This window comes from Megalops cyprinoides, chromosome 10, assembly GCF_013368585.1.
Source record: "Megalops cyprinoides isolate fMegCyp1 chromosome 10, fMegCyp1.pri, whole genome shotgun sequence".
Classification (NCBI taxonomy): Eukaryota; Metazoa; Chordata; class Actinopteri; order Elopiformes; family Megalopidae; genus Megalops; species Megalops cyprinoides.
The window spans coordinates 20,028,852-20,049,358 of NC_050592.1; the positions used below are offsets into that span (position 1 = coordinate 20,028,852).

Consider the following 20,507-nt stretch of genomic DNA (forward strand, 5'->3'; position numbering starts at 1 on the left):
TACAATTATTCCATATTACTGAGGTTTAGGGGTAACATTGTTAGATATAGGTGCTAGTGCATAGGCTGTAGTATGAAGTGACAGGGAAGGTAGGAGTAATAGTCCATGCGGAACTGCCTGAACAGTTTTCAGCCTGTGCCTGAAAATTGCAAGGCACTCCACAGTCCTGACGGGTGTATGCAACTCATTCCACCACTGTGGAGCCGGAGTAGAGAACAGACAGGACCACGTTTCTTGACTTTAAGGGGCTCTACAATCAGGTGACCACAGGTATCTGAGTATAGTGACACCCATTATTAAGCACTTGGTTATTGCAAACTACATTCATTTTCACACTTATACTGTGGTTGTTTTCGTGTCAGAGACAAATATGCTCACTCAGATTAGTCCTCAGTGTTGGTACAGTATTTGCAGATTTAACCTTTCACAGAAATCTCAAGAATGCATTTGCCTTGAATGACAGGGGTCCCCTGCACAGTATATTTTTCTATTTGGAGCAGATTCTAAATGTTAACAGGCATTTTTATGCCATCCACAAGTTATGTATGACCATCTTTATGTAGTACTCAAAACCTTGGTGCACCACAGCGCTAGGGGCGCAGTGGATAGCAGGCCAGGAAAACAACACCCCTGGGTCCTAGTACCTGCCAACTGTTCTTCCATGCACTGCACTTTTGTTTCTACGTAATGCACTCTGTGACAGAATTTCAAGAATACTGTAGTACATAGAATTGGATACCTTGATTAAAATTTTACTTATAAAACAAAAAAAAACTGAATGGAAAGGAATAGAATATTTATCACTAATTTAATACAATGTTGCCAGAGAATGTTTATTTTAAAACATTAGTATAAATGACCATTATTTGTTTGCCTGGATGCCTAAGGCTTGCAACTAAAAAGCGCTGTCTACAGCCTGCAAATTGCTTGTTCTGCAAATTACACACATCAATATTTAATGAGGGAACAAATAATAAAACCATCATTAAATATGCAAGTGAAAGTGGCATTTGCCGGAACAGTGCAGAGTGAATGGGGCATTATTCACACGCCACAGAGAAGGCGAGAGACACACATAACCCTGCAACGGCACAAACCCCAAAACAGCTGCATTTGTGCAAAACGCCTTCAAGCCACTGAAAGAAATCTGCCACCAAAGAAATAGGGAGACATCCCCGTGTTCATACAGTTTATCTACTTTAATGAAGCATGTACGCCACCATACAAGCATGAGCACTAATGTCTGAAACACACTGTACATCACTGAATCTTTCTCATAACTAATTGGTGTATTTAAGCAATTTCATTAAAATGGTTACATAATACCTGATAATCGCTTCAAGAATAGCAGTACTGTAGATAATGGAGTAACCAGTTAACAGCTCTCTGCTCACTTTCTGACAGAGATGTGCACAGCCTATTCAACACTCATTCTACCATTATTTTAATTGTGCAAATGTTCAAATGCTTATTTTTGACTTTGTTGCAATGTTAAGAACTCTGTGAAAAACTAAACAAGAACAAAAACCTCATTTTTCAAATCAGGAAATCATTAATAGGATTTTATTGAATTAACATGGATTAAGACTTAATGGACACAAATCAGCAAATGCAAATTACACAGTTTTTGGCAAAAATAAGCATAACAATCAGCACAGTAACCAGCTACTAAGAAAGCACTTCTGAATTAGGAGAACAATATTTTAGTACATAAATGCAGAATGAATGTAATCAAAATCATGCAGTATACAATGCCATGAGAAATTCTTTCCTTTTTAATCGGCAACCATTATCTACTTTCCTGCTTCTTCTCAAAAAGTGATCATGTCACTTTCCTCGAATGCACCAGTTTTGGACATTGTTTATCTGGTTTTACAGCATTACAATATTTACACATTTCTGATGTCTCACCAATTTCACAAATGACAAGCTGCAAAACCTTACAATTATCTTGTGCTAATTAGCAAATATGAGAACAATGCAACGGCATTAAGGATGCAATACATGACAAACCTCATATTAAAACACAATCTGCTACTGCTTCTTATCAAAACGTTACCCAATTGTAAAACAATGCAGAAACCTCAGCACTGTATGATAGCAGCCCGAATAAAATGGAACTATGCTTACCATGATACACTCCTTCCATTAACATATATTACTCCAACAATAAGGATTGAGGGAATGATACGTGAAAAATATGCAATGAATACGTAATCCCAAAGGTCCTCTTCCACTCCTGGTCCTCCGCAACACAGAAGCAGTCAAATAATGTTTCCAGTCTTATATGACAGAGTGAGTACTGCTGAGAAGGCTACTGACTCAGCCTTCCTAAAGCACATCTGTGAGAGAGAGGAGGGAGAGGTGAGGGGAGATGGAGAGTGAGAGCAAATGGAGGTGAGCAAATGAGAGCCAGAAAAAGAGAGTATAACAGTGAGAATAACAAAGGGGCAGATAAGGCAGTGACAATAACAATAGCAACAATTATGGGACGGTAAACATAAACTAGCTACAAATATTATTGTCATTATTGTTACTACAGCATTTTAAGGTATGACTAATCAACTTCTTATGTTGTATTTTTCACTGAATGTCATGCATGCTTTGGTGATATGTACCTTGTATGTCATAGACATAAAGCATTTGAACTGAATTGAAATGAATTCCGAAAGAGAGCGGGATGGAGAGAAAGGGGAGGAGCACGATGGTGTGATCAAGGGAGAGGGAGAGAGAAAGCAAGCAAGAAAGAGAAATAGATAGGAGGAAATAAGCATATGAGCATATGAGGGAGATGTGTAGAACATAAGACGTGAGGATCTCTGTAACCTTTGTACTTATCCAGACTGGTAAAAAACTGTACAATTTCCTTATCTAATGTTGTATTACACCCATGCATATCACTGCAATCTCTAGTCCCAGTCACCCTCCGTAAATTTTTTGAGGAGAAATTAAACCCTGTTACCCTAAGGCAACCGGGCGTGTTCATAGTTCACACTGAATTTCAACAAAAATAATCTTGAATTTTCATTCAAATTACATATCACCATAATGTGCTCTACTCATACATCAAGACAAGAGGCATGACCGCACGGTGGAGATTCAGGGCTACACCCTCATTTTTGTGGTATGGTTACTCAGTCTTAACTGCGTTACAAGAGCAGAGGTGGAAATATAGCATATATTAAGATTGATAAATCCATTAAGAATTCCCTGGTTAAAACAGATTTACTGTAAAAAATACTTACAGGGCTCTTTTCAAGGTATTATACAGAGAACTTGTCTTCTTTGCAATCATAATTTACAGACGTTTCACCAATACTTTATGGCCTTCAACAGTAAAAACATACTTGTATAGGATGCGCAGGTAACCAGTCAGTATTTACAACCAATACAGTATTGATGATTTAGGACTGAATGGAGCAGAGGAGGCAACAATTGTTTTCTTCACATAGTCATTTTACCAAAGTTCCCATAGCAACAAGGAATGGGAATTTGTGTATTTGTGTCTACTCAACACGATATGTTTGTTTTTTCTCAATCAACAGCTATGAACATTCTCCACAGCAACAGATTACTGTAATAAACTTCATTAAAAGCAGATTTACAAAACAATAATTCCAGAAATCATATGGTTAGAGCTCTTCAATCATGGTCCCTAAAAAGGACCAGAAGCTGGTATGCGGTATGGTCAGGGGACAGTGTTTCCTTGGACACACTTCCAGGTGTCTCAGTGCTTCCTACCAGCTTCCTGCCAGTCCATAGCTGTGGAGTGGGCAAATGAGAAAAAACCTTGAAATGTTGAACCCTGAATATTATGACACTCTAACTAGCATACAATATCAGTTTCAGTGTTTCCCCTTTCACACCACTTACTTCCGAATGGAGCTGACTGCTGTCATTGCTTGGTCAACCAGCAAACACAATGATCACCTAATTCTGTCAAGGACTCTTAGTTGGGTGTAACAGAACTATACCCTGCAAATGAGGCTAAATGCTTTAATGCAAGCCAAGGCTGTAGGGACATGAAAAGTCCATTTCATACCAAAATTCATATTTAGAAAATCTGTTTGATAAACCCAACTGCTTTTGGCTTAGCTGTCAGATCTTCAGGCTTTTTTTTTTTTTATAAATCAGGATCAAAACAATGTTGATGTGTTATTCAGAGATCTCAATTGACCTGAAAAAGAGCTACATTAAAACAAGCTATCTTCTTTGATACTATTCATTGCTGAAGAAAATGTAAATTAAAGAGGGGGGAGAGAGAGAGAGAGAGAGAGAGAGAGAGAGAGAGAGAGAGAGAGAGAGAAGAAGGAGAAAGAACAAAGATCTAAAAGACCATTAATACAATACAGATACTTCAAACAGCATCTCCCAGCTGGATGAGACAAAATCCAAGGAAATTTGCTTGTCTTTGTTGGGGAAATCCAAGGGGGTAATCAATCTATCCTCTATGCTTCATTGCAAGTACATGTAATTCATTTGTTATATTCTTTCATGTCATTCCTTTGATGCATGTTACCTTTTATACTTTAACATCATGAGAGGTTGCTGAAATGCATAAAAAAGTGAACCAGAAAAAAATAATTGAAAAAACGAAGTTGTAACTCAAGGACAAAGCACCATAGGGGTTAGAGTGAATGCACAACCCACTATGAGCCTCATCAAGCAAATGATTTGAAAGCTGCTAAGTCAAGCGCAGAGAATCCAATCAGCACACTCAACCTACGACAGCATTCATATTAAATGCACTGACTGACTGACTGACTGAGAAAGGCTTGACGTGGGTAGGTGTGTGTGCACGTCTATGCCAATACCTATTAATCCAATCTAATGGAAGTGAATGTTTAAGCAGTCAACCCACCGCTGTCTGATTAAATATGTAAATCAATGTCACTCCTGGATAGAGGAGGACCATCTGATGGCCAGCAGGATTGCTCCTGTCCAATTAGCTATGTGGCATGAATTATTACTCCACCCATGCAACCGTGTCAAATTACAGACCAAGTGTGCTGTCACACGAGACTCTGAGAAACACAGGCTGCTGTTGAGGAAATAAAAGCACCTGGAGAACATGAAGAAAAACACGAAGTCAAACGAAACCTCAAGAGAAAGTGATTACATTGAGCAATGTTCAACGTGCAGCTTAAAACACTGAGTACGCACTATTCCACAGACTTCACTCGGAAGTTCCTCATCAAATTTCCCTGCATGCTCCACAGAAAATCTTCACCAAACACATCTGAGGACATAACCACCCTTTTGTCTCTCTGGTCCATCTAGTTAGGCAGGAGACAGTCCTGGATCTCCTAGACAAAGAACTAAATGAAACAGGCAGCTTGATGGAAATAGCGAGTGATTGTCTCCATTGTGGCATTATGTTTAGTGCTTTAAAGATAATAATTACTGTCCAGCACGTAGAATACAAATTAATGTAACATCATCTTTTGAATCAAAACATCCTTTTGCATTTCCATATGCATTGAGCTGCTGTTTGAAGTCCATATATGCCACAGAATTTGGAGCATCACAGGTGGTCCATTTGAATTCTACTGTAGATGTACACGATGCAACAGATGCAAGAAGAACAGGGGACGCCTACGCAGCAGCACTGTCTATGACCGTTCCAAGGTTGGGGCCACATTGTCGTTACATCACTGTCCTACTGAAGTTGCTCCCTGAGCGCTATTAATCAAAAACCAGAAGCTGGGGGCCATAACGCATAACTGCAGCTTGTTGTCATAGCATTACAGCATTACACTACAGCTGTCCATGCTGTTAACTGTGTGTGAATCAACACTACTGTTCAGAAGCAACACCCCTCACCAGATGAACAGTAGAGAATGTGGGCACACCATGAAAATTAAGATCTCCAAAAAGCAAGTGCACATGCACCAGGAACACTCATTTGATCCCAGTAACTACATGGGAATATCATAATTTGCACCCCATGAAAAAAAAAAAAAAAACATTCTATTCCAGGAAGGAGGATGTGTCTGACAAACTTTAAACAGACACACATTCAATTCCAGACATTTCCTGATCAAAATATTAAAGCCAAGCTCACTTCCCAGCCTACTCTACCTAACATGCACAGTGCATCTACAATGCGTGGACATTACATCCGCATTTCATACAAGAAACATTTCATTCAGTGTTCTGCACCAGTGAACTAAAAGGCCCATATTATAATAATAAAATAAAATAAAATCACACTTTGCAGAATCCAACCACCACTTAGAGAGCCTACTTCAAGAAAATATAATAGGATCAGTAGGCTGGTTAAATAACACATACACCAAATCATAGACAAAGAACTCCTGGAATTATAGCTGCGAAAATGTGTGTCTTACATATTTTGTCTTTTTCTTTAGCATTTCTGAGAGAGAAAACTTGAGCTATGTGTGCACATATGGGCACACATGGACGTTGGTGTGTATGTGAGATACTGCATGTGCATGATCATGTTTGAATGTCGGCTTGCATGTGAACATGTGTGTGTGGAGTATGCATGAACGTGCGTACACAGGTGTACATGCTTCCAGTATATGTGTGTGTGTGTGTGTGTGTGTGTGTGTGTGTGTGTGTGTGTGTGTATGTGAGAGAGAGAGAGAGAGAGGCCCAGTGTTGGTTTCTTTAGAGACCATCTTGTCTCTGCTTGTTGTACAGACACCAGGAGATGAACATCTCTCATCTGCGTCATGCAATACATTCATCTGCCTCAAAAATCACTCCAAGTCAAGGAAATGACTCGCCAGTGAATCAGCATCTAAACAACTGAAATATTAATCAGTGAAAGAGAGAAAATGCCCCATACGCCAGGCTTTACACAAATTGTATAAAATGGAGGGAGAACATGCTGTCAAAAGCATTGAATATCATAATCAAACCCGATTTAAGTTCAGCTAAATACAACCCAGTATGTCAAAATATTAGTGTGGAATATGGCAATCAAAGACAAATCCGTATACTTTCTAGTGAACTGCCTGCTGTTGGTAATGTAGATGACAGTACCCTTATCCCTTAGTTCCTCTTTTTAGGACTAAGTCCCATCAATTTGACTTGGCCACATTCTGACCTCTGAATGCAATCCTCTTCATATTAATTAGGTCACTACAACAACGTAAAGCAAAGCAGCTCTGCACTGTGTAATGTCAGAAAGAGCTCAAGGAAAAAAGATGTGGATTCCACTCCAAAGCAATTCTCTTTGGAGTTCTCTGACAAGCAACAGCATTCATGACAGTTTTGATTCGGAAATATTCAAGTATTCTGCTAAAGACATGACAGCCTTATACAAATGTGTTACATTGATGTAGTTTTGGCACCTAAAAGGAAACATTTTTACCTGGGTGAGATGACCATTGCAGAACACAGCTCACAAACAGAAAAAGACAATTTGTTTATGACATCCATGATTATCCATAATTACACTGTGTATCCACACAAATATGGAGATTTACTAGTCATGTAGAGGTTACAGACATTACAGAAATCAATCCAAGATGGATGCTGCAGAAGCAAAAAGGAAGTCCAGTGACAACAGCACGGGTGGTAGAGAAGACACCATGGACTATAATGGGATGTGATTTCGATTACTTATTTTTTCCATGCTCAGTGATAATTGTGAGGCAATCTTTAGGTGCAATAGAAACAGCACAACAGCAGACAAAGGCACTAAGCAGCCTCAGCTCTTTCTCCATCCCTCTACTAATCGCCATCAGCAGGCACACTTCATTGCAAGTGTGTGTTGGGAGGTTGGAGATACAGTGAGCCAGTCTAGTGGGTGCTTGTGAAAGGACAGGAACAGCTCACCCTGGAGTCAGCATTTAGTATCGTTCCTGCATGAGGTGTCATGGGAACACTTGCGTAGAACTCAGCCTGAGTCCCTGAGCAACGCTTTTTAATAATTCCTTAAATATGTAACCGTAAATGTAAATTTGTAAACGTAAGGATGCAGGTCCGAGAGATGTCATGCTCAGATTACAGTCCAAAGTCTAGTTATCTTTCGGTTTACAGAGAAGTGTTGCTGATCGTGGAATTTGCCTGACTGAGGTATATAATATCACAGGCTTGACAGGATAAGCCTTATTTTCAATCAGTGGAAACTCCAAGACTCCCTTCAGCTCTTAGACGAACAGGCGAAGAGTAATAAAAGCTGGTTTCTGGGAATAGAACTGAATCCATTTTTCATGTTCAAAAAATAATAATATAGACTTTTGGCATGTAACGGTATGCTGTGAAGATAGTATGTGTGTGTATGGTGTATGGAATGTGAATGGCACATCTTACATGTAACATTTTCCTGCATTTAATTACAAAATAAATGTAAATAGCATACTACGATAGATGGAATGTCCAGACCATCCTGCATAACTTCAGGCATACTGTAGCTGAAAATGTATGACCCACAAGAGAACATGGTCTGAAACAACACAGTTCATGCCTGTACACTGAGATTCCATCACCCACAGTAAAATTTTAGCTGCCTTCTTGAAAGGTGGTCTGCCATTCCACAAAATTCTGTCTATGACTGACATATACGTGCATGTGATGAAGCAAACATGAAACGAGAATGGATGTATAATGATGTGTTTTCCACAGCAAAACCATTCAGTTTACGTCTTAGTTTGCCCCACAAGTGGCAGCTTGCACAGTGAAGGCACGGAGCAAATTCCACACCTCACCTCAAGCACACTTCTGACGCTCTCAGCCCAGGTACAAACTCACCAATAGGGAGGCCTCCCCGCTGCTACGTACCAACATCTACTACTACATTTTCCTTCACACAGTGAACTGCAGGAACCCTCCACAGCTGTGAGTGTAATGAAAACAGCACGTACCTCCCTGAGTACAACTCAGAAAACTCCAAAACTGCATGTCCAAGGTGTGTAGGTGAGAGGTAGCTCTGCTCGCCTGGGAGATCCTCTTCCTGATTCTCTTACTCAACTGTATGACACGCTCCTTTCTCTCTCTCTCTCTCTCTCTCTCTCTGTAACTCACACACACATACACGTATACACCTGGTCCCTCCCACTCTTTCTCCCTCTACCCGACCCTGACGCAACATTTATAAAAACACCACAGGTGGGGCCTAGACTAAGGAAGTCTCATTGATCAATAAATGAATGTGTTTCTCAAACATTTTAGACAAACAGACTGCTTACTGATTAATACAATAAAGACAAAAATAAAAGATTACCAGGGCAGTCAAAGTGGAACAAGCAATAAAATCTCTGGAATAAGGCTATAGCTAAGCAGGGCTGGGTTTGGATAGTCTTTCAATAGGAGACCACCCAAGAAAGTGAAGTTGCTGATGGAGGTGGTTCTGTTAGGCCAGCAGGGGGTAGTCTTTCCCTTTGACCAAAAAGAGACCAAGGCCCCCCAATGCCCTGCTCTAGCTATCTGGTAGCAAACAGTTTAGCTGATATTAGCTAGCTTGCTAAACAACTTTCAGTCTAGCTCACTACATACCAAGAAAAGTATCAAGCCATTGGTTGCTAGTCAGCTAACAATAAAGCTTTTAAAATAAAATTTCATAGTCAATATCTTGACCATGAAATAAGAAAACTTGTGAAAGCCGGTACAGTTATTGGTGGGAATATTATCTTACCCTGACAACCAATTTAAGCTAGGAATAAATGTAAAGACCTTTAATGCATCACCATGTGTTCCAGGTTAGTAAGCACATGCTGATGTTTCCCTTACCAAGGGTCGTACATCCAGCTGTTGTGCTAGTGCTTTTCACACCATGAAAGTGTATTATTATAAATAAAGATGTTTTGTTTTGGTTAAAATAATCAATCGTCCTGTCGTCGATATTAAGAGACCCCCCCCACCCCACCCCCAAGTCCAGCCAAAACTGTGAGGCTATGACAGTTTTTTTGCACCATTCTGAAAAGCAAATATACCAACATAAGTCCTAAGCTTCTCCTTAACCTTTTCAATGATTTGGGCAGGCGTGCTGGTGCCCATCTTTAAACTGAAGAGCAGACAGCAACAAAAAAAAAAGGGATCAGATCTACATTTCCCTGATAACCAGAGTAAAGGTGGAGGTGCAAAGCATGTTCTGTAGTGATCTGTGTGACAGGGGAGCACTTCAGACATCTGTCATCACATTTATTTATGGGAGGTAGAATGAATCAAATGCAACAACACTCTCCAGAGATGTAGGCCAATACCATTAGCACTCTCTTCAATTCTTCCATTTTGTGGACCACAGCATTGGCGCTGTGCAAGACACCCTGCAAACAGGCCAGAGGACATATTTTTCACTGCTATTAATAAGCAAGTATTATGAATAGAAATCAGGGAAACTGGTTCATTGGACATCCCAAACATCCAACCAGGTTATCAGTCGCCACAATGCTGATTTATAAATGTTTACAAAAGCATTCCCAGAGAGTTTAATATTTTCAGACAAGAGGTGCCCTTTAAATCTCTTGCTGGTTATGTAAGAAATCGATAGCTGCACATTACTGATCAATGACGAGACAAGCCTGATTGATTGTTCACTAAATGACACCTCCCCAACCGCCAACAAAGTTTAAGTCAATATTTAGAATCTGCAGGCATAAGCCATACATCTACACAACTTGAATTTCTGCTGAAACAGATAATTTAAGGATAATGCTAAAACAGCTTTGGCACAGACAGATTTGGAGTCTACGGGCTCTGACTGCTTTAAAAGGTCATGTTGTATTGTCTGACTATGTCCTCAACATGGGCTGTGATCAAATCTCCTGTATTCTGCTACAGTACGAAAAAAGGACAATAGCTTGTTGTCAGAGCTAAGGAATTCCTTAAAAAAGAGCCATGCATTATTTGAATTATTTAAAGAGCACAATACTAAAAATAGCACAATTTATATTCAGCAGCCAAATCGCATCTGACAAATATCACATTGAAAGCTTTTTCCCCCTCCTGTGAAAGGAAGGGATGGCAGACAGAAACTCTCGTCAATAAACCATAACTTTATACAGCACAATCGCACTTAAGCATTTCCACTTTAGATGCTGTCCTTCCCGGGCCTGGCACTCCTGTTTGAGACTGAAGTACGCTTAGTTGTGCATAACACATGAAATCCCGCACCCATATCAAAAACTGAGGACATCTCTAAACATAATTATGAGCATAAACTGCATTACTCACAGCACAGAATCTATAAATTGTTTTTGAACCCAACTAACACATTCTGCATACACAAATACATTGTGCTTTTCTGGAAAAATCACATTCTGTTTACTAGCATACTCTTACACAATGCATTGTACATCAGTCTAATAAAGTGTAAATGCTTTACAGACGACAAACCTTAACAGAGTCCACAACAAAAACGGTAACACATGATGTAGTACGAGTAAGACGGTTTTTGTCATCCACCTGTCAATGCCTAAGAAGAATCTACACCAGGACTACTCAACCCTGTCCCTGGACTGCCTAGTGTCTGCACAGCTACTCAACCACAGTCAAGTAAGGCTACAGTGTTCGCAGATTAGCCAATCAAGCCAGGTGCTAAACATCTGCATTTCAACTCATTGTTAACTTCACTGCACAAATTTTACTTCACTCCCCAGTTCTGTCAACGGTATAAAGAGAGCTGGATCACCTGCTAAATGTTTGCTGAGGAGGGCCCCTGGAAAGATGCCTAAATAAACAAGTAAATAAATCAATTTGATGAGTTGATAAGACCATCTCATCCTTTAGCCCAGACATTTTTCCTTGTCAAATTTTCAGAGCAGTACACTAGGTGTCCTTTAAATGTTGTGTTTGTTAAGTCAATAGCTATATTTTGCTGATCAATCAAGAGAAAGGCCAGATAGATTTTTCACTAAGTGACAACCTGAACCGCAACAGTGGGTACTTATACAACATAAGTCAATATATAAAATCTGCATGCATTAGACGTCTACAGAACAACTGCTCTACATGGCCTACCCTATCTCCCATACCTGCCACAACACTACCTTAATCCAGTCCTACCGGGGTTAATTTCATAAAACAGTCACAGCCATTGAGTTTGAACAATATACACTGTAACGACCTTAAATTCCCAATAACTCAACAAAACCCAGTCTCCAAACTTTTGCTAATATGAGAAAAAATAAAACGAAACATGCAGACATGCAATCTTATATCTATTTTTTTCACAGCAGAACACTACAAGCTGTGTAAACCCAGTTTGGTATTTCTGTAGCTATTTCTAACGATGTCCAAGTCATCTGCTCTCTTTTACTTCGACAAAATTTCGGACAAAATTAAAAACGAGTCAAGTCGTGAGGGAGACAGGTTTTTACTGTCAAGTCACGCTGCACGGAGATGGGACGCGCTGCGGAAAGAAGCTATTCCGTTTGAAAGCGTGCAGTCCTAAACGGTCTCGCTGTAAGTCAAATTATAACAGCAACCACTGTTATTAAAAAACGTTTGTTATTTTGTTTCATGTTTCCGATAAAAGTATGCGCTTAAATCCAGGTTTCAATAAACCTTATTGGAACACAAAGAACACAACATATTAGCCCAGACTGCTTAGCGTTGTGTTCGCTAAATGTTGACTATCTGCACAGCTGGTGAGGCTAAATCATCAAGCTGCACGTCGGTTTAGTGAATAAAATAGTCCACAGTACAATTAACAGTAGAAGTCTACAGAATAACCTTTCACTTGGTGCAAATATCTGTAGATCCATTTGTCAGGAGTTGCAGTTTATGGTTGAACTGACAGCCTGTAACCAGACGCAACAGTCACTTGCAAGCAAATTTATACCGTCTCTTCACTCTGCACAGTAATGTTATATTTCTTTGTCCCAGTAAAATGCAAGTGGCTATGTATGAACAAAGACAAATGGCATACAACTAAATCTAGTGCGTGGAAACTATGCTATCGGCAATATATGAGGTTACCACAATCTTTGTGAATATAAAATACAAACTAACGGGATATTCTGCTCCAATTATGCTAAACTCTAAAGCTTTACCCAATTAAAATAGGAAACATTAAATTTCACTCATGTGTGCAGTTCCATTTAAATTATCTTACATTAGCTGGCCAACAACACATTGACATTGACTATCATTTGCAGATGTTTATTTGTTGCTCTTTGTTTGACGTCAATTCCTCCCATTGTATTGTTAGTTCGCGACTGCTGAATTTCATCGATGTCAAACCGAACCCAAACAGACATGGTAATCTGTGTGAATTATGCATTCTGTGCGGGAAAAAACGCTTAACTTCACTCAACTAAAAACGTTAGTAACTGCGATTTTAAGTATTTTCCGTTTAAATGCAACATAATCATCACAAAGACTGTTTTAACTGAGGTCAATTAAACGCCGGTAAGAGGTGTCAAACGCAAATAGGTTGCTAGCTTGCTGATGTATTTTCTTTACAGAGCTTAGTTCAGTTGCAGCACAGCTTCCCTGTAGACATAATCATACATTTTACTGGAAAATGTTGTATTGATACTCTGGAGCCTCACAGAAATATATTGAACACAGATAGCTATTGTCTAGGGCGCCAGTGTCAACCAGCAACTCGCTTTGTTGCTCGATCAGCCCAGCAAATGCAGATAAACTTCATTGATACCTAACTAGATAGTTGGCAAATAAGGTTGATATTTTAGCTGGTAAGGAAGTTAGCTATATAAGTTATTTCTTTATTTTTGCATGCTTTTAGGAAAAATATACACAGTCAAGCCGTACTCACGTTTATTCTGTCTGATGAGCTTCTGGGATGTCGCCTGTCGTTTCCGTTTAAATTTCCTGTGCTTTGGCTCTGCGTTTAAATCCCACTAATTGTGCAGTTACAAATTTGGTTTAAGGTTCGCTTTTACAGCTTCTACGTCCAGACTCTCTCCTGCATTAATTGATGCAGCACTGCATCATGGGCTGGACATTCCAACATGGCTGACGCATCGTACCCCGGCCTGGCCGGTAGCAACACCCCCTCTAAAATACAGGACTTGCCAACAGGGCCAGTGAACTAAACGCCCAGTGTGTCAGAGTCTATGATGTAAAGAAAAAACAAGCAGTATTGTACAGGCGACTTCCTAACCATTCTTCATCATTTCCAATTCTATAGTGTGGCCACTAGAGACTTTAAAGACATTGGCAGAGCCATAGCCCCAGTCTCAACGGGCAAAGCTCAAGGGTAGCTGAACACAAGATGCCTTAAGATTACTGGCACAGGCAGTGGGATCCTTAAAGGTGCAATGAGCATGTGTAGCATCATAAGCACTGGAGTAAAATAGCGACAAAAAAAAAACAAAACCATAAAACTGCTTGGCTATGGAACTGAATACCACTGAAACTCTCTTACCATTGCCTACTGTAGCTGAGGCTCATCTGTGATCCAGCAGGTTACTGTCCTTGGGGCCTCTGTCATTGTTATGAAAGCCCAGTTGCCTGGTTAGAAGTGGAAATAAGGCCTCTGTTCACACAACAGACAAGATGAGGGAGAGTTTACAATTACCATTATCTATTACCTGTTCTCGCCATAGCTCTGTACCTTATATATACGTTAACCCTACACATGTTCTGTTGGCAGTGTTATATTTGAGGAACTACATTATTTACCTGAAACAGTGCATGCCTCCTTTGAAAGGTATGTGGTTGTGCTGTATTGGGGGTAGTCAGTTTTTCTTAGGAGTAGATGCCATCCGCTCTACTATTGAACTCAAAGGATTTGCTCAGTGAGGGATTATCACTCAGGTTTGGCACTAAAGATAGTTCCCCCTATCTACAGCCATGCTGTTGATCCGTAGGTCATTTCTGCTACTGGAGGTGTTGGGTGAAAGTACCCTCTGTAGAGATCCTGAGATAAAGATATTTCCAAACAGGATCTACCTCCTATTGTGAAATGTTCTCATTAAAAGTTCTTGTAACACAGGCGGAATAAATAACTACGCTATTATAATATGAAATAAATAAATAAATGCAAAATGTCATTGTATTATAAATGTTACTTCACCACTTTTCCTTTCCAAGGTACTTCAACACCTTATTCACCTGAGTAGGAGGAGAATTCTTCCATCTTCCAGAGGATAAAACCACTGTCCTGTTTTTTTTTTTTTTTTTAACTGGCTCATACTTTCTTTAACTCCCTGACTGGATGGCCTAATCATTTGTAATCAGCATGTTTGGACATAAAAAAGGTATGTGACAGACATTTAGCAACTTTACCTGCATACCTCTCAGGTGCGTTACAGTGCTGTAGGGCCATTGACAGCAGTGAGTGTGCTGTAGCAGTAAAGGATCTTGACTATTATTCAGAGGGGTGCTGCTTTGAATCTCAAGTGAGGCACTGCTGTACCATTGAATAAGGTACTTAAGATGGCAATCAGTTGTACAAATAGATGCTATGTAAAATGCAAGCTATGCAATCACCCAGGATGAGGGCATCTACTAAACAAATAATTAGTAAGAGCCACAATGCTGGCCACTTACATGAACAGTCATGAACAGGAATACCAAATCACCTAGAGTAACAGTGACCATTAATGTAACACCAGCAGCTTGATCTCACGGTCATGCATATTAAGAATGCAACTACATTCCACTCCACCTCAAGTCCCATGACCCATTAAAATAACACTGGTTCAACTGTAACTACCTTAGCAGGGGTTTAGACCCAAAGATCAGTGTAAACCTCTCCAAAGGAACTTGCAATTGCCCCGGTACATCTTTGGCATATTAACATACGCTTTGGGAAGGAAGAGCTGAATCTGGGGCTGATGACTTTCAAGGATCAGCTTAGTGCCTTTTCGCTGTCTATAGGCAGTGCAAAGGTACTGTGTGGAGAGCTGCTTACACAGTGAGCGACGGAGGGATGAACAAGGTACACTGACCAATTACTGCAGTAAGATGATATGATTTTTCCATGTCATCCTGCACGCAAAACCACTCACACATTGTCTAACACATGAGAGATGCTGTGTATCCATTCCTCCTTTCAGTGGTGCCACATATAGCAGGCCTGAGGTGAGGGACACTATGGAATAGCCTCCTTCACTTTTAAGACTGAACAAAAAAACAAGTAAAAAGAACACTGCACCAGGGAGAATAAATCATTACTAAACCAACTCTGGATAAATCCCAAAATCCAGTATAACACTTAGAAAAAAACACATATAAGATAATGAAATAGTTTAACACATTCTTAAAAAATACCATGACAGGGATCAGTGTTAACCACAGCTAATCAACATGCTGAAACACTTCTTCACCTCTAGTTTGGAATACCAAGCACATGGTAGCATTGTACTTGTTAGAGCAGATCATATATGGGACCAAAGCATAGAAAAAGCTTTCAGATCTGTGAGGTTCTATAAAGTTCCATTTAGAAACAATGCACGGTGTCTGAGCCACAGATAAAACAGACACGCTAATAATACACACAATGCCCTTGATTGATTTGAAAAGATAAGGCATCACCTCTTAGTAAATGTGACATCAAATGCTGGTAGCCATTTTCAGCCTGATGAGTGACTTAAGATTATTTCTTTATTAAAGTTTTCACATTATCATCTATTGTCATGTCTCATTTAGCTTCCTTTGATAGATGAATATGCTTAGCTTTGGTGGTAGTTGTTCATTCAATACCAATTCAATGGTCTCTCCTGCCCCCTGGTGGCAACACGCACACAATTTAATCTTTTCCCTTCTATTATCAGTACAGCCTTTCTCCAGAGTTCAACATGAAAAGCCTTTATTGTCAAAGTCATTGTAAAAAATAAAATAAAATAAAATAAAATTTCCAACAGCAGGAAAATAAAAAAACAAAGTAAAACAATTTAAGCACAACTTTGAAATGACATCAAATTATGCGTTTTCTTTTTCAAGACATGAAAGGACATGCAACTATTGACCAAAAGCAGCTGGAACATAGGTGGAACAGAGAAAACCTGATTCAGAGATGTTCCCATCCTAACAGTCCTTATTCCAAATTGAATTCAGAACATTCAGCACCAAGTAGGCAAAGCTTTAGCCCAGGCAGATTTTGTATGTGTCTGTATGCGAGTACAGGCCATAATGTAGGGACACAGTTCGGTTCTGAAATCTAATCAGTTACCAAACAGATCAATTTCACAAGAATGGATAATTTAACAAGAAAAAATTGACATTTTTTCATACATGTCTGTAAGATTCTATCCTTTATTCAGATAAAATTACGCAAGCCCATTTAGCAAGAAGAGCTCTCAATATTAAAGAGTAAATGCCAAGGCTTATGAGAAATCACAAGCTTTCTCATGTCTGCGAAACACTCAAATTCCACTTCAAGTATTCAAAAAGATTTTTTTCTTAAAGGAAAGACACTTTCTCCATGCAACAAAAATGACTGCATGGCCTGAAATTAACCTTTAGGTACACCAGCAAGGGTGGCTGGTAGATGAAAAAAATTTACAAGCCAGATTTTTCACAAAACAATTTATTACAAGCTACATTTCAACTGAATTCTGAAAGGCAAACAGCTGTATGGTAGGAACATTGTAAAGTAATAACTAAAATACCTAACTAGCAAGATAACACTATACCTAAAGCTGCCAATTAAACCACAAAAATGTTTGTTACGTCTACTAGTTACCTAGTTAGTTAGCCAGACAGTATCTATGTATCTAATATTACATTAAAATGTTGATGAAGTTGGAGTGAAATTGCCAATCTAAATTAGTATGAGGTCTTCATTTTTTCCAATGGCATGTACTGTTTGGAATATGGTCTTCATTTGTCTGCCATCTGTTCACTCAGTGTAGTTTGTGCCTTTTAAATCAATAGTAGAGCCAGCTATCAAAATATGTGATGAGAGACATGATCATATGTAGCTTGCAATTGGTCAAGCAGAAATTGTATAGAGATGGCCAACACAAGATTTCACAACTGGAGGAGGGAAAGAGGGACCCTGCCATTGACGTAACTTACAGCAGGGTTTCTCAACTGCTGGCAGTTCATGGCCGTTAGGGGGCGCTGAAGCAAAAGGTGTTGGAAAGGGGGTATTCTAAATGTCAACACAGATGAAACTGTTTAGCTGTAATGAGAAAAAACATGACAAGTTTTAACAAAATAAATAATGTGGGTCAGCTCACACTCACACAGCTAACGGACAGTCTCTGTCTTTGGTCAAAGCTGGGATCACAATGCCTTTGATTTTGACTGTCTAGAAAAAGAACATACATTCATACAGCAAAGTTTTTTTACTGAAAGCCAATCAGCGTAGCCTTCTATGCCTTAATGTCATTTGAGGACAAACGAGACTCCAATGAGTTTTAGAAACCATTAACTGCTTTGTTACTGGTTTGTAGTGTTTGTTCGTTGGTTGACAATTGATTAGAGTGATCATTGTAGCCAGATATCATCAAGTCAATGTGTGGGAAAAATGTGTAAATTAGCAAGAGGCTGACGTTAAATGACTGTAAACTTAAGGTAAATTAGCTAGCAAGCATACCAATAAACTGAAAGTTAGCTAGCTATTATGTTGCAAATGTGCTTCTAACTAGATACAGGTGTTAATTTCCCACAACGGCACTGCCCATAGTAGAAATTAGCATGGCTAAACTGAACCATTATTTGTCCATTCATGATGCAGCTACACTTCCACATACCTAAACTAGCAGGCTTCGTACCGTCCAGAAAATGCCATTATATATATTCACTACCAATGTCATCCTGCCTTTGATAGACACGATTATTACATTATTTTTCTAGTTTCTGCATTTTGGAAACTGGAAAATAGACCTGTAAGTTTCCCACGTCTTGGAAAATAAATATGGTCTAAACATTTTTAATATTTAAAAACATAAAAGTAACATATTAACCAAAACATTCAAGCTACATGCTTTCCTCTTAAATAAAAAAGGTGTAGAAATATGGAGTTACAGAAAAAAAACCCTACGAACAGGATTTGGGCATCTTGCGTTTTACAAGCGTTCTCTGACTAACATGATAGGTTGTAACCTGCCAGTAAAAGCCAGTGGTAACCCTGTGACTTTAGGCTGCCAATGAGAAAATATACCCGCATTTTCTGGCTGGCGGGTATTAATTTCGGACCCTATGAATGATAAAAAGATAACTATCAAACACATGTCCCTCCATGCTTCATGAAAGAGCACCTAAAGGAGCCAGGGAACAAGAGCACTTACAAGAGGCTGCTTAACTAATGGAACTCATCTGAACTGACAGCAACTCGATTTTATTGAATTTTATTCATTTTTTGGCTTAACTTCATCTGAGATTCTGAATTGCTTTTACTTCTACATTCATATTTGCACCTCCATAGTAACTCAAACAGACACTATATCTGTATACATCTGATATGTACCTGTTCAATATAAAATTGTTTAAAAAAAATCATAATAAAAAGGAAGCACTTCTTTTTGTTTAAAACATCCCTGTGACACAGGGTATCCTATAGCACAATTGTGAGGTACATGAATATTCACCAGGCATAAATAGAGACTGTCCTCTGAGTGCCTACTGCACTTGTTGCAGTACCTGTAAGGATCTAAAGCACTGTGTATGTGTTGTATGAAACAGAGAGGCCGCCTGCCCCACTCAAACAAGTATGTTTCAATACACAGATATGACCTCTGATTATTCTATCATTGAGACATTTGAGACTTGGTTCAGTCTCAGCCAACTCGCATGGCCACTCTAACCTATTCTCTTCACTACCCTGGAAGTAGACTGGTGGACTGGTGGTTAGTCTATCTGGGGCAAGAGAGGCACTGGTTTAAGTTCCCCACATCCCTCCACCCGAAATGTAAAATCAAGTTAAATGAATGAAATCTCCACCTGGTGTTAATGTAATCTGAGTACAAAGGAATGTGTACAATTGAGATTCATCTCCTATTAGTTCTCCTTTCTTGTATTATCTCTCATTTCATCTCTGCACATAAACTGGCACAGGAAGATATACATAAAGTATACAGCCCTTCAGAGGGTACAGACAACATCAATCTCACCTCTTGCTCAGAATAAAGCATTCCAAAATGTACCAATAAATCCTAAAACTGTACAATTAAACAATATTCTAAATTAACCAAAAGAACAGGAATAAATGTAACCAAAACTCTTGTCTCAAGCAGCTTTTCTCTCCTGAGTCTAGCAAGTATGCCTTGCAGAAATGTTTGGTATAGAACAGGGAGAGTGAGGTGTTTGAAAAACCAGCAACAATGTTCATTGTTTCGGTAAATCAAGCTCTGTTTCACGCTGTGGGGGAAGTCCTTGATGAGGAGACTATTGGCCAACTTAAACAACATGTGCTACCATAGGTCTCCCATTTTACATTATAGTAATTGACAAATTGAGAAAAAAAGAGACAGTCATAAATGAGATGATGTGCCACATTAAAGTGGCTTTTCTGAGAAACATTCTCTCTCTGAAATCCCTTCTCAAGCCAGTTTTCGTAGATATATACACTTAAGATTTTTGTCACTGTCCCTTCATAATAAAGAACAACTGGAACTGAGAGATGGAGTTTATGTTTTAATGAAATAATGTTGCATATTTCTTCACTGTCTGCCTGG

At 39.2% G+C, this 20,507-nt stretch overlaps 1 protein-coding gene across 2 annotated transcripts in view; it reads right to left on the bottom strand.

Moving 5' to 3' along the window:
* Nucleotides 1-13,914, bottom strand: part of LOC118784299 (focal adhesion kinase 1-like) — a 75,947-nt gene extending 62,033 nt beyond the window's left edge. The window contains exon 1 of one of the 2 annotated variants that reach the window (XM_036538470.1): nt 13,694-13,914. Coding sequence is in view for 1 of the 2 variants with exons in the window: in XM_036538465.1 (XP_036394358.1) it covers nt 8,838-8,874 (37 nt within the window). In the remaining variant the exon portion in view is untranslated. Of the gene's footprint in view, nt 1-8,837; nt 8,918-13,693 lie in introns of those variants that run through there. The other variant, XM_036538465.1, reaches the window with a different exon arrangement.
* Nucleotides 13,915-20,507: the final 6,593 nt, after the last annotated feature.